The following is a 15,809-nucleotide window of genomic DNA, read 5'->3' on the forward strand; positions in this document are numbered from 1 at the left end:
ATAAATGTGTGCACACAATCGTTAATAAAAGAATGCAGGTAACGGGAGCTTTTAACACGGGAGCAGGGAGTGCTTTAAAACTCATATTTACATGTATTAATTTACCTTGTAAAATTATCAGTCATAGGCATTAGATAACTGATATTGCCTGATTGGCGAATTTGATTTGCCTATTGACTCCATGAACAATTTCGCATAGTTAAACGTACACATTTAAAAAAAATTGTAAATAACACTGGCGTCGGAAGCAAATTGAAAGGGGGGGGGGCTAGACTAATCCTCAGAAATATTGAGAAAAAAGTAATTCCCAAAATCATGGAAATCCTAATCCGAGCGCTTCTTTTTGGGGAAGAACAGTCCTAATCAGACAGCAAATACATAATACAGCATACAAACGTTTTTATTAATATAATTATAGCGAGCGCAGCTCGCATGCGCGCAGCGCCGGCGAGCGAAGCGAGCTCTAAGAACCAGTGTGCGCGGGAAAAAGAACGAGCTAAACCTACAGTTCATCAAACAAATTTTTTTGTCTACGTCCCATAATGCTCTCTAATGTTTTCACCCGTGGTGCTATGCCAAAAATGGCCGACTTTTAACTCGTAATTTACAGTGACTTAAGTTTGAAGACACGTTTTGAGTACCGCATAATGCTTTGGCGAGACTCAAAAGATGTGTTGCATGCTTCCATACCTCCGTATTGAGTCGAGAAACGTAAACAAAGACGAACAAAGTCATGGATGACGTCACAGTGCACTCGCGCTATATTTCCCGCGATAAATTTAGAGGTGGATCAATTATCCTGTAATGCGTGTACTAGCTATTTCAGTATAGACTGCGATACCTGCCTCATTGACATATGATTTGTTTTTTATTTTATTTTTTAATATAGAGATTTTATGTATATAAATTAGCAAGAGCAATACTTTACTGTCACATCGATCCATTTTTAAGCTAATTGTGTATGCATGAGTAGGGAGGAAATAAACAATAGGACATTTTGAACTAAATAAAAAGGAATAAAATGAAAAAATAAACAGTTAAAAAAATTATGTAGATATTGCATATAGTCAGAACATTAAATTTAAAAGTGGAAAATTACACACATACAAACAGGTACCGGTCTCTCTCTCTCTCTCTCTCTCTCTCTCTCTCTCTCTCTCTCTCTCTCTCTCTCTCTCTCTCTCTCTCTGGGAAGGGGGTTGCGCTGTATGTATCATAACCATTAAAATTAGTACCTTAGGCATACTTATTGTAGAGCAATACTCTCTCAAAAATTCTTTGACGTTCGTTGATACCTAAATAAAACTATAAGTTGACAATGATGCAAGGTATGTGTAATTCTTGCTGCGCTCGCCAGAACGGTAGCACCGTAAAACATATTATATAATTTATGAATAAACTATTTAAGTGTGCTTGAATATGCAAATTTTAAAGCCAATTCGATTTGTATTAGACAATTAATCTACTAAGTCTAGTGTTCGCTACTCGATCTTCAACTGTCCCAATACAGTCAAAACTTTTACAATGAATGTACATGTACATTACATTTTTAAAACTCACATATTCTTTCAGAATCAAAAAAAATTAATTTATAAATGAATAAAATCAGCAATGAGTTTGCTTTTTAATGAATCTGACTACCACTGAGAAGAGGTTATACCAATATTGTGACCCTTATTATTTTACGGCCTGAATGTAAATAAAACCTCAACTTGTTTAAAAATGGTTTGTTTTATCGTGCCCGTACCTACCGCAAGCATGTAACATTGGACTTCTTAAGCTGCCTTATCTCGAACGCTTTTTAAATATATTTCAACTTTTACTTACTACATCCTGCTTAACTCTCTCTCTCTCTCTCTCTCTCTCTCTCTCTCTCTCTCTCTCTCTCTCTCTCTCTCTCTCTCTCTCTCATAACTCATAAAAATTCTAATATTTTGTTAGCCAAATGAAGTATCACATTATCATAGATATGTGAATATCGCCTATATTTTGTTGAAATTGGTAGTGTAATGCATTTAATTCTCAGCAGCAAAATGTCACAAACGGACACAAGTGAATTTATTTACATTTCAAATCGTACGACTGTAAAACGTACAATTGTATTATATTCATTGATGGCAGCTTTTTTTTTCCCCTTTATTATACGAACTATGATTTAAATCAATGGTTTGATGCATCGTTAACCAATATAGTTGGAAATGAAAATAACAACGAATCAATGGGCATTGGAATGTGTGATAACGTATAAACACGAGAAGCATGTGTCCTACAGTGAATCGGCTGTCCACTAGCGCGGCATCTCCTCGGCCCGTGTTATGAAAATGTACACTCAACGTGGTGGGTTTGAACTGTTAACGTTTGCAGTTTGATAACTGAATTTTATTTTCCAACAATAAAACTGTTTCATGACATAGACAAGAACACAAAGAACGCCTTTTTTTCAATGACAGCCATACTATCTATTTTTTTTTTTTAATTACGAGAGCAAAACAGCAATACTTCGTAGGTAATAATATAGTCTTTTTTTATTTACTCTTTGATATCGTTAAAATCTGAATTCATTGTGTTTGCAGCTACATAAATAAACCCGTGTGTGCATTACAACAATGCGTATATCTTGTGTATTGGATAACGGCAGACCGCTCGCTAGTCCAGCCGCGACCTATTTTCTCGGCCACGGGCCAGGATCGGATACGTATAATTGTTTACATACATGAAGCTCGGAATACAGCTAGCAAGATTTTAAATGCGACTCAAATACATTGCATAGAAGCAATTCTTATACACATAATATATTTCCCTAGAAAAGAATTAAACTGTTTAAACACTTTCCGAATGCAAGCTAGTACACTGTCTATGGTATTAGGTAAAGGCATAGGCGTCGGAACCGGGGGGGCTAGGGGGGGCTTAGCCCCCCCACTTTTTTTTGCAAAGTTATACCTAACCATTAGAAACATAGCATGATAGAGGGTTCAGCCCCCCCACTTTTTCTCGCAGGAAAGACTATTGTTCGTAAATTTACCTTGAAAGATTGAGAGGTTAGATTCAGAAGCATACTAGCCCCCCCCCCCCCCCCCCCCCCCCCCCCCCACGGATTAGGAATTTCATGATTTTGAGAAAAAAAATTTTGGTAAGTAATTTTTTTTTTGGAAGTATAGGTATACTCAGACCCCCCCCCCCCCCCCCCCCCCCCCCCCACGGATTAGGATTTCCATGATTTTGGGAATTACTTTTTTCTCAATATTTCTGAGGATTAGTCTAGCCCCCCCACTTTCAATTTGCTTCCGACGCCTATGAAAGGTATAATCTTTTTTATTTAATATTAAAATCATTAAAATCGGAAGTTTTGTGTTTGCAGCTACATAAAAAAAACCCATGTGTGCATTACAGCAAGACGCAAATCTTGTGTATTAGATAACGGCAGACCGCTCGCTAGTCCATTCGTGACCTATTTCCTCGGCTGCGGCAAGGGATCGGATACGTAATTGTTAACATACACAGTTCGGTATACAGCTAGATTTTAAATGCGACTCAAATGCATTGCATAGAAACAGTTCTTTTATCCATAATGTGTTTCACTAGAAAATAACTAAAATGTGTAAACACTTTCCGTGTGTAAACCGGTACCCTTTATGTCAGTTATACGCACAAATACCCCGTTTATTTGCCAAATAAAACACAAATACATGGTAACAAGTCTGGCTTTTTACACTCATATTACGCAATACCCGAACAAAATATTATTGTGACGACATTAATAAGATCATAATGAACAACTTTTGCCGCGACAGCCATATCGAAATCTTAACCGCTTTTGAGTTATAAAGTGAAAACTTTGAAGGGTTCTAGGTCTTTAATTTGAGGGGCCAGCCCCTTTTTCTAGGAGTCAAACAAAAGATCTTGTAAATATAAATTTTTGTTCTTCTACATGTCTTAACAAAATATTTGTGAGAAAAAAGATAATCTAAGAAAACCAAGCAAAATCACAACGCTTTTTTCATCTCATTTTTCGAGCCCTACCGAGCTTTAGCGCCTTTTGTGCCTGAAATTTATTAATGCCTTATTACATATCTACAATCTTTTGTCTATCATTCCTGAAATTTTGAACTTGATATCTTTTATAGTTTTTGATAACTCTCTTGGACAAGCCGACACTCTGAAAATCAAGAAAACGTCGATATTTCAAAAACGGAAATGACGTCATCAACCAAAAAAATTTCCGATCAAGTTTAAACTAATGTCAATAAGATCTGCAAATTTTATTAAAATCGATCAAACAGTTTTCGAGTAATCGCTGACACAAAATCGGTAAGAAAAAAAAAGGAGAAGAATGAGAAAAAAAAACCGAAGAAAAACAATAAGGTCTTCCGTTGGAAACGGAAGACCTTAATAATAACTAGACACGATCTCGTTGCGAGCAACGAGGAGGTCTTCCGTCCGATTTTTAGAATAAGGAATGACCTTACTCTTGACCTTCGTCAACGAAACGTATCCGGAAAAGGAGGCGGAATCTATGAGTGTAAAGGGTGAAAGACTATCTATCCCTTTGCTGTCCCTTATTTGAGGGATCAGCTCCTTTTCATTCATTTTAGTTAAAAGGTATTTTTGTGTACCGCTAATAAGTGTTTAGAAATTAGTTACCGATTTTGAGATATCTGGGAAAAATCGTTTTGATATCCGGTCCTAAAACTCCTTTTAGGGTCCAGATAACAGACAATATATGGTTGTTCATTGTTAAGCACATTATTTTGAGCATCCTGTGTTAAATACTGCTTTCCAGAATTGTCCTCTATTTCGAGATATTGAAGATCAAAGTGTAGGACTTCTGGCCTCTTAAAATCCCTAATTACACAACATAGGAGTAAATGATTACCATTTATAGGTCAATAACCTTAGAATGAACTTAATTATCTCTATAACGCATCACAAAATATTTCACAGTAAAAAGTTATCATTAAAAGATTTTAGAGCCCCTTCAGCCCCTTATTTGAAGGGCCAGTCCCTTTTTCATGATTTCAAATGAAAGCTCTAATCAATTCAAACACATTTTGTTCAACAAGTGTTTACAAATTTTGTACCGTTCTCGAGATATCCTGAGAGGGTCGTTTTAGGGGCCGACCCTGTAACTCCTTTTAGGGACCGCATAACGAAGAAATTATAGTTGCAGATTGTTAAGCTCAATATTTTGAGCATCTTTTGTTCAATATTGCTTATCAAAAATTTCCTCCATTTTGAGATATTGAGCATCAAAGTTTTGGACTTCTGGCCCCTTAAAACACCTAATTACGTAACATAGAAGTAAATGATTGCCATGTATATGTGGATAACGTTAGAATGAACATAATTGCTTCTATAACGTATCACAAAATATTTCACAGTAAAAAGTTATCATTAAAAGACTTTAGAGCCCCCTCAGCCCCTTATTTGAAGGGCCAGCCCCTTTTTCAGGATTTTAAATGAAAGCTCTAATCAATTCAAACACATTTTGTTCAACATGTGTTTACAAATTTTGTACCGTTCTCGAGATATTTTGAGAGGGTCGTTTTAGAGGCCGACCCTGTAACTCCTTTTAGGAACCGCATAACAAAGAAATAATGGTTAATTATTGTTAAGCTTAATATTTTGAGCATCTTTTGTTTAATATTGCTTTTCAAAATTTTCCTCCATTTTGAGATATTTAGCATGAAAGTTTTGGACTTTTGGCCCCTTAAAAACCCTAATTACGTAACATAGGAGTAAATAATTGCCATGTGTAGGTGGATAACGTTAGAATGAACATAATTGCTTCTATAACGTATCACAAAATATTTCACGGTAACAAGTTATCATTTAAAGATTTTAGAGCCTTCTCAGCCCCTTATTTGAAGGGTCAGCCCCTTTTTCTTGATGTCACATCAAAGCTCTTGACTTTATAAAGATTTTTTGTTCTACATGTTATAACAAAATACTATCGAGGAAAGAGATATTGAAAGAAAACCACGAAAAATCACGACGCTTTTTTAACTGTAATTTTCGAGCTCGGGCGAGCTTCGGCGCTTTTGGTCACAGGAAAATATATATACCACATGTCAGATCTACAACCTTTTGTCTACAATCCCTGAAATTTTGAACTCAATATCTTAAATCGTTAAGGAGTTTACCCCTGGACAAGCCGACCCTCTGAAAATCGTTAAATTGTAAATAACTCAAAACCGGAAGTGACGTCATCATTAAAAAAAATTTCCAATAAGGTTCAGATCATTATCTATCAGACCTGAAAGTTTCATGTAAATCGGTCGGGTAGATTCAGAGAAATCGCGTACACAAAATTGGTTGGAAAAAAAAAGAAAAAAAATAATAATAATAGGGAAAAAGAAACCGAACGAAAACAATAAGGTCTTCCGTTGGAAACGGAAGACCTTAATAAAAAGAAACCGAAGAATAACAAGAGGGTCTTCCGTTGGAAACGGAAGACCCTAATAAAAAGAAACCGAAGAAAAACAAAAGGGTCTTCCGTTGGAAAACGGAAGACCCTAAAAATCAGTCTAATTTGACGCTCACAAGTCTTCCGATTTGTTACAGAAATATCGTCCATCGCGTTATTTGCTCTTGCTAGTCGTCTCCTCTGCACACACTTCTTGTAAATCATAACGGTACAAATAGAAAGGGCGATCAGAGAGACGACCAGGGACGATATGACTGCAGCAATTATCCAAGGGGTGTCTGGAAAAACGTTTCATATTCTAAATGATCTTGGTTTAAGCAATGGCCGTCGTTTCTACTATGAGCGTTGTGGTGGACATTTTCTCGTGACCTTGATTCTTTGGAGTCCTGAAAAATATATACAAAAACAAAATGAGTTGGGAACACATAAATTAACTATTGCAAGTTATATGGTCAGAACTGTGAAATTGATTTGAAATTTATACTTACAAATGAGCACATCTTGTCCCCTAGAAAGACCTTGGTGCTGGCTTTTGCCTGGATTCTGTCGCAGTTTAGATCTGTATGCTGTACCAGGAGCTTGTTTTTTTGACGAAGGTCGATGGTCTTCTCCGACACACGGGCTACGATCAAAATCTTCGCCCCTTCAAGCCTGGTTGGTGGTGGGAGTTCCGCACATGTTATAATTTCCCCTTTCCTCTGACAGCAGCTAGCTAAGCCTATGAAACATATGAATACTAGAAGTCTTGTCATCTTGCTATTAAGATAATGATGGAACGAGTCTATGGCGCTGGGTAGATCAAAATGGAAATGACCCAATGAATAGGATTTAACTTTTATATCGGGTGGATTAATGAACTAAAAAGGAATGGTCAAGATAGGCATAGCCTCAATTTTTGAGGTACAAGCCGATTACTTTGCCCTATCCGAAATATTTCAGTAGCATTTACACTAAACATGACTTTTGCTACCGTAAACTTTAGCATTCAAACTCATTAATTATCAATCGTTTAATATAAAACAACCCGTCCACCCCTTTCATTTTAATATGGGAGGGTTCCTAGGTAGAAGGGGTGAAAGATGAAAAGTAAATTCCTTATTCAATTATATATGATTTAAAATATGTAGATTCTTGGTCTATTTTAAATAAAGTTTGGACAAGGTGAAATTGAATTCACGGTAAATTTCAATTACATATTTTAAGAATGAAAAGGCGAAGAGCCAGTCCAGCCCACTCCTATTAAAACAATGGGCCTACTCTATGGGAGAGCGGTCAGCGCGGGACGGTCTGTGTATAGCATTGTTACGTAATTGAAAGGGGACAGTCTGAGAAAATGTCCTATGACCATCTGCGTCGAGGGTTCGTGTATTCCGAATCTTTCTGTCAAAGGTTTCTTGTGTTTAGCTTAAACAGTTCAGCTACTTTCAAAAAATTAAGTAAATGAGCATGTTACAGAAAGTAGATGGACATAAGCTTTTCTTATACATGTTCAAATCCTGCATGTTTATCTCTTCTTCTTGAATTGACCAATGTTATTAATGTTAATTCTCTTGATCTTTGAAATAAAATGTCATAACCACGAGTATGTCTTCAGCGCGTATACTTGAGTTAAACGTTGAATAAGAAGCAAGATCCGAGAAATGGAGTCTTGTATTAAGTGTGATGAGGCCAAGGAAAAAAAGGGTAGGGGTGATTATATAATACAGCTGTGCTTTGTCCGAGTTTGCTCATTTAAGTTGACCATTGTATTTAATGTTAAATCTCTTGATCTTGGAAATAAAATGTCATAACCACGAGTATAATTTATTGTCTTATGCTCGTCTACTTGAGTTAAACGTTGAATAAGATGATCCGAGATATGGAGTCTGGTGTTATGTGTGATGAGACTAAGGGAAATTAGGGGGATGGGGTGATTATATAATACAGCAGTGTTTTGTCCGAGTTAGCTCATTTAAGCATTTAATGCTTATATTTATATTTTCATACTGATGTATATTTGTATGAAATACTGTCTATCGCCGCTATAAAGCCATAATTTGCGCTCTTACATGTGGTCAGGGCTATGAAACATACATGGAACGGCCAAATTAACATGTTATTAAGTTAGATTCCGCGACAAAAAATATAGTGCCAGAAACTTTGTGGAGAAAAATCTTTTTTATTAAGGAGTAGAGATATATGAATGATTGTTTTTCAAAAGTACATATCAAATTGGTTATGTAAGATTGAAAATTTTATTTAATCTTAAAAAAAAATATACTCAAAACACGTGAAAACTGCGCTGGAAAGTGTGGCAGTACTATTGGCATAGACGAAACTTTCAATTTAGGATCCTGCTTCGTCTCCCCCTCACATACAAGAATCAACATGTTATCAAAAGAGAGTCAAAGGACTTCCAAATTTTCCTGGGCCCAGTTATGCTCTTTTACGAACGTGACTTTGAAACCTTTTTTTTCTCACATTAAACAGAAGATTGGAGATGTAGAGATAATTTTTGGCAGTGACGAAGAGAAGGCCATCAACAAAGCCATCGATAATGTTTTCCAAACGCCACACATCTGCTTTGTACGAAACACATGAAAGACAATATTCGACGAAATTTAAAAGATAGGATGTTCTAGGGAAGAAAGAAAAAATTATTCAATTTTTGGACCCAGAGCAATTGTCAGCCTTAGTGATGATGACCCGAAGACTTTGGACCTTCATTTACAAAGCCTTCGCCCATTTTTCGTGAAATATCCTCCATTTGAAAAGTACTTCAAGGAATATATTCACCAAAATCTCCTGGAACATGTCATTCAGCCAATCAACAGGCAAATTACCCCCGGCCTATAGACAAACAATAAATATGAATCAATCAATAACAAATTAAAAATGCAGTATAACTGGAAATCTCAGAAGATGTCATTCTCTTATATCAGCATTGGAAAATATTGTTTTGGTCCAGTTTAGACATTTGAAGAGAAGCCTGGTTTCGGCAACTATAAACTATTTGACTTTTTACATTTTTAAATACCCCAATTATCCTGGATCTCCAAATCTTCCAGTCAAAAACAGACTATCTTAAAGAAATCTAGATCTCTAAACGCATGTACAGTATCTCAGAATTTGGACACATCAAAATTTGATAAAACCTTCAAAATTCTAAAAACCCAAAGACAAGCCAGAAAACCAAATCAAAGAAGAAGACCAAGATCAGAGAAAACGAAGTCCTTCGCCAAGCTGAAAAAAGTGAGAGACGTGATAGCGAGTTAGAATTATAACTTTACCCAAACATCGATCTCAGCGACAATAAATCTGCTAATGGTGCAAAGCTATTACGACAATCTTAAATCAATGTGGATTGACATATATATGGTATGAAAACGCAATTAACATACCTGGTTAAAACTAATTATACAATATTTTATTAGACCATTTTAAGCAATAATTGGATAGTGAAGTACAATAGTCTCTAAAAAGTTTAAATCATAGGATTTTTTAAAAATCACTGGATTTTGAGAAGTATTTATTGGTTTTGCCAACAAAATTATGTAAAAAATATTGTAATATTAGAACTGGTAATGCTAAATTACCTATTGAGATAGATGGACGGTTTAATTCCTAAAGAAAACATTTTGTAAATTGTAAAATTCTGTAATGAAATTTGGGATGGGTTTCACTATCTAACCAAATGTACTGATGTGTGTGTGTATATATATATATATATATATATATATATATATATATATATATATATATATATATATATATATATATATATATATATATATATCCAATTCAAGGGCTATATGTTTACCAAAATTATTCGTTATTCCTTCATTAAGGCTGTACCAATGATTTCCATCTATTATATTGTAGTTTGTACATAAGTATTTTCTCTACATTGTAAATTAACTTATGCAAATAAATTTAGAATTGATTCTAATGCACATCAAATATCGAACGCACGCTACTTAGATCCTCAAATTCCGATAAAATTCCTTAAATACTCTCCAAACTGATATTTTGTTCTGCAGCCACATCAACTTCTGTCAAGGCCGGCCATTGTGATAGCTTATGTTAAACTCAGTTTCATTGATTAATATTCCTGATGGTCCAATCAGAATCAGTCTTATTTGAAGACGTCAAAATGGCTGGTCCTGTCAGATGTCAGTGTGGTTGCAGAAAAAAAGTTCAGTATGGAGAGTAATTAAGGAATTTTATCGGAGTTTTTTCATGTAAATATTGTGCGTTTGAGAGATTTCAAAAGATAAGTGCGAATGTTTCTCCATTTGTCGAGATACTGTTGTTGTCATAGGCAAAAACCCATCGTGAGCCCTGGACCGTTAAATGTCCGAGTAAAAATAAACTTGCGACTTCGAGGGAATAATGACGTAAATCTCCGCTATTTTAAGACCCATCAAATTGAAATTCGGTACGGTTGTATCTCAGACATCACTTTTCTGAGAGCTACATGCATATTGCAAAAGTTATAAAAAATTATTTGAGTTTTTAAGCTTTTGAAGCGAGCTTGTATTTTTTTTCTAGGTCACAGTTCGACCCCTTTCTTTATTAATGGTTACATTAAGATTGATGTTAAAACATGCTTGGCCCCTGTGAACTTAAATAATGTGATTTTGAGATGAGCAGATTTGATGGAGCAAGTATCCATATCTGTTTAGATGTAAAATACACATTTAAATTTTAAATCTTTGAAAATGTAATACAGTTCTGAAAATTGTATTTTTCACTGAAGTCTGACAGTGAGAATTAATATTTAAACAAAGAACAACAAAACATAATTTCATTGCCTAAACTTTTTGGTAGTATTAAGCCCTCTATCTAAAAAGTCACGTTTAGTATGGTAATTTTTAGACAGGTGCTCTAACAATTTTCAATGAAATGATACATGAAACTTTGGCCACGAATTTACAGACTTTCATTATTTTGTTTTTTGAGTACAAACTGATATTTCCAATGTATATACGGTAGTATAAACTAATACAGTATAAAATGTTACAAAACGAGTTTTTGTTAATTATGCATTGCTTGGAACCAGTTTTGGAAAGATTTATCATATTTGTTAGTATCTTTATCTTTTAATATTTTATCCTAAATATAAGCGTTTTACACGATTTATCTCCCCATCTTTCTTTACTTTACCTGATGTTGATTACGTGACAGGAAATTTAACATTTATTTCATCAATCATAAGGTATTGAATAAACTTTACAATATAGATAGATAGATAGATAGATAGATAGATAGATAGATAGATAGATAGATAGATAGATAGATAGATATTGATCATCCTCAGCTATTTGATACCTTTTTTTATTGTACAATAGTTGTTGGAAGACAAGGTTTTTTTCACACCTGTTGTTATTAACCTGGTCATGAATTCACGAGAGCTACATTGACGTGTGTATACTAAACACATACCTCAAACAGATGTCACGATTATTGTGAAAGAATTCTCACCTTACAGTTGATCAAAATTGATTGATTTTGTACAACATGTGGGGATCAAGAGGGATCCTATGCAAAAGAAAAGTAAAACTTATTAAATAAACAAAATCCCCCCCCCCCCCATGAGAAAAAATAGTAATCTGCGCAAAGCCAACATGTTTACATTTGTCAAATTTTTAAGGCATTCAGTCTATTATTTTCAGTACCGAAAGCAATATCAGTTTATTATTAAAACAAGAGGCCCCTGGGCCACATCGCTCACCTGAGGAACAATAGGTATGATAAAGTCAGCTTAATGGAGTCATAATACAAACAATCTGGACAATGTACAATAATACATGTAGATCCTGTATTAATAAAATCCCTTTTTCCCCCTTGGAACTCGGATAGCCCTGATTGCTGCCAATATTTACAAGAGCAGACTTTAATCACCGCTCCTGCACATATATAGGGACTCAACATTACGCAGGCAGGATGACCGCACACCTACGCAACTCAACAGGTACCAACGTTTACACAAGCAGGGATGACCGCACACTTGCGCCAACAGCTCAACCTAACGCAAGCAGGGAGTGCCGCACACATGCGCTAGAGAGGCCTTAACACCAGCAGGGATGACCATACATTAATGCTCCGCCGCAACCACCACCAATACAAGCAGGTATGACTGCACACTTGTCTTAATGCAATACAAGGCAGGAATGACCGCACACTTTGTATCGAACGTTAGAAAACACGTAGATTAGATAGAGCAGGGATGTTCACACACTCAATCTTTCCATACCTGTTCAAGTTTAACCTCAAACAGTCGCTTATCCATATGCAATAGACACTGTCCCTATATATGTGCCGGCCTAAAATAATTCATAGTATCTAAAAATTGGAAATCAAAAATAAACACACTAATCCGGCCTAACCCAAAACTTCTTATGCAGAACAACTTATATACATTAAATATTTATTATTGTATAAAAATAATCATCACAATAATTGGTTAACAGAGGATGCATTAATTAAAATAATCAAGAATCAATAAATCAAGGGCAATAACTCAATACAGTAATACAAAAAGATTCTAATGAAAAATAGCTACCTGCTTCAATTTTATAGTCATATCACATGTTGAGTATTGCAGTTCTCAAAAAGATCCTTTACAATTGTTTATATATATATGGGGTATTTAGCTACATCAAACTCTGAACCTTCTTGTGAGGCCGAAGAATTGTCCTGGAGCCAAAGTTTTAACAATTATAAAGAATCATCTTGCTGATTAGTTTCTGAGAAGAAGATTTTTAAAGATTTACTTTATATATTCCTATGTAAAACTTTAACACCACCACCCCCTCCCATGTGGCCTCACCCTACCCCCAGGGATCATGATTTTCACAACTTTGAATCTACACTACCTGAGGATACTTCCACACAAATTTCAGCTATCCTGGCTGATTAGTTTCTGAGAAGAAGATTTTTAAAGATTTACTTTATATATTTCTATGTAAAACTTTAACACCACCACCCCCTCCCATGTGGCCTCACCCTACCCCCAGGGATCATGATTTTCACAACTTTGAATCTACACTACCTGAGGATACTTCCACACAAGTTTCAGCTATCCTGGCTGATTAGTTTCTGAGAAGAAGATTTTTAAAGATTTACTCTTTATATTCCTATGTAAAACTTCGACCCCCCATTGTGCCCCACCCTACCCCCAGGGATCATGATTTTCACAACTTTGAATCTACACTACCTGAGGATGCTTCCACACAAGTTTCAGCTTTCCTGGCTGATTAGTTTCTGAGAAGAAGATTTTAAAAAAATTTACTCTATATATTCCTATGTAAAACTTCGACCCCCCATTTTGGCCCCACCCTACCCCCAGGGATCATGATTTTCACAACTTTGAATCTACACTACCTGAGGATGCTTCCACACAAGTTTCAGCTTTCCTTGCTGTTTAGTTTCTGAGCAGAAGATTTTTAAAGATTTACTCTATATATTCCTATGTAAAACTTCGACCCCCCATTGTGGTCCCACCCTACCCCGGGGGTCATGAATTTCACAACTTTGAATCTACACTACCTGAGGATGCTTCCACACAAGTTTCAGCTTTCCTGGCTGTTTAGTTTCTGAGAAGATTTTAAAAGATTTACTCTATATATTCCTATGTAAAACTTTGACCCCCCCATTGTGGCCCCACCCTACCACCGGGGGTCATGAATTTCACAATTTTGAATCTACACTACCTGAGGATGCTTCCACACAAGTTTCAGCTTTCCTGGCTGTTTAGTTTCTAAGAAGAAGATTTTTAAAGATTTACTCTATATATTCCTATGTAAAACTTCGACCCCCCATTTTGGCCCCACCCTACCCCCGGGGGTCATGAATTTCACAACTTTGAATCTACACTACCTGAGGATGCTTCCACACAAGTTTCAGCTTTCCTGGCTTTCTGGTTCTTGAGAAGATTTTTGAAAATTTCTCGAAATTTTTCATTAATTTCTAATTATCTCCCCTTGAAAACGGGTGTGGCCCTTATTTTTCACAACTTTGAATCCCCTTTGCCTAAGGATGATTTGTGCCAAGTTTGGTTGAAATTGGCCTAGTAGTTCTTGAGAAGATGTTGAAAATGTGAAAAGTTTACGGACAGACGGACGGACAGACGGACGGACAGACGGACGACAGACAAAATGTGATCAGAATAGCTCACTTGAGCTTTCAGCTCAGGTGAGCTAAAAATCACGTGAAATCAAAACACCACACTTAACGTGATTACAAATCAATACACGCATTAATGAAAATGATGAATAAATGAACGAATGAAATGTTACTTCTATACAACTATCAAATAAAAACATGTGATAGTCACCCTGTGACATTCTCCCTTGCTTTAACAAAATGTCTCCTGACATTTCATTGGAATACTTCTTACATTAAGTATTTCTTAATTACTCATAACTAAGTACTATCAATACAATTTACTACTATACTACTATTGAATAAAAACGTGACTGTCACCCTGTGACATGTTTTATGACCAGTGACCTGCAATAAGTTGATAATATTAAGTTACCAGTTTAAATATAAGTTTTGTCTCCATAAATGATGAAAAGTAATTTTAATTAAAAATTCATTAAACATATGACTCAAAGTTTTAACCGATGAGACTATATATACATTCGTTCTCAGTCATTGCCAAAAATGTGAAAACAATAACTTGAAAAGAAAAAATATGTAATTTTAGAATAGTTTTTGAATTTTTCATAGGCAAGTGTATCTTGAGAATTATATCATTACATGTATAAAAAATATTTAAGTATATATTATGATTCCAACAAAATAACAAATTCTAAAGAGACCTTACAATTCTATTGTATTTTCTCCTTATCTTTTTTTTTAAATTCAAGTTGTCTATTTTGCTCTGTATTTGTTTTCAACCATTAGAGATATGCGATAAGTTACGCCATTCATATCTAGAAAAATCCAACAGCCGGCAAATTTCAAACGGAAACTGTACTACGTAATTAAGTACGTTTGGTGATAAGCCTGCGAGATTTACTGCAGTCTTTGCCTTATGCGGATCTTTATACAAAATTGAAATCAACAACTAGGGAATGCAATTTGGAAATACTACTTAACAAAGGTATTTTTGATAAACTCGACAGAACTGGGAAATACTATATACAGGTAAGATAGATAGGTTAATGATAGCATATTTAATGTGTCTGAATAGAATTATTTACAGTAAAACATATCCTTCTTATCATTATGATTTCTTTCGGTAACGATGACATCTGTTGCTTTAGTGATCTCCGTATCGATCTTATTCTGAACTGTAATATGATTTCTAACAATTTTAAACATAATACAAAACCTTAGTTGTCATGCACGCAGTTTTATTTATCAGTTTAGTCAGGATTTCATGCTAAAATTCAAA

At 35.2% G+C, this 15,809-nt stretch overlaps 2 protein-coding genes across 2 annotated transcripts in view; one reads left to right on the forward strand and one right to left on the reverse strand.

Moving 5' to 3' along the window:
* Window positions 1-6,533: 6,533 nt before the first annotated feature.
* On the reverse strand, window positions 6,534-7,690 carry LOC128178403 (uncharacterized). Its single transcript, XM_052845545.1, has 2 exons — window positions 6,913-7,690; window positions 6,534-6,810 (listed from the first exon to the last, which is right to left on the reverse strand). Exons 1-2 carry the CDS (start codon window positions 7,174-7,176, stop codon window positions 6,688-6,690), a joined length of 387 nt encoding a protein of 128 aa, XP_052701505.1. The 5' UTR covers window positions 7,177-7,690; the 3' UTR covers window positions 6,534-6,687.
* A 7,716-nt stretch (window positions 7,691-15,406) lies between these two features.
* LOC128176760 (CD109 antigen-like) overlaps window positions 15,407-15,809 on the forward strand; it is a 37,887-nt gene continuing 37,484 nt past the window's right edge. The window contains exon 1 of the mRNA XM_052843288.1: window positions 15,407-15,559. The gene's annotated coding sequence lies outside the window, so the exon portion shown is untranslated. The remainder of the gene's footprint in view (window positions 15,560-15,809) is intronic.

The sequence above is a fragment of the Crassostrea angulata genome, chromosome 3 (assembly GCF_025612915.1).
Source record: "Crassostrea angulata isolate pt1a10 chromosome 3, ASM2561291v2, whole genome shotgun sequence".
In the NCBI taxonomy this organism is placed as follows: Eukaryota; Metazoa; Mollusca; class Bivalvia; order Ostreida; family Ostreidae; genus Magallana; species Magallana angulata.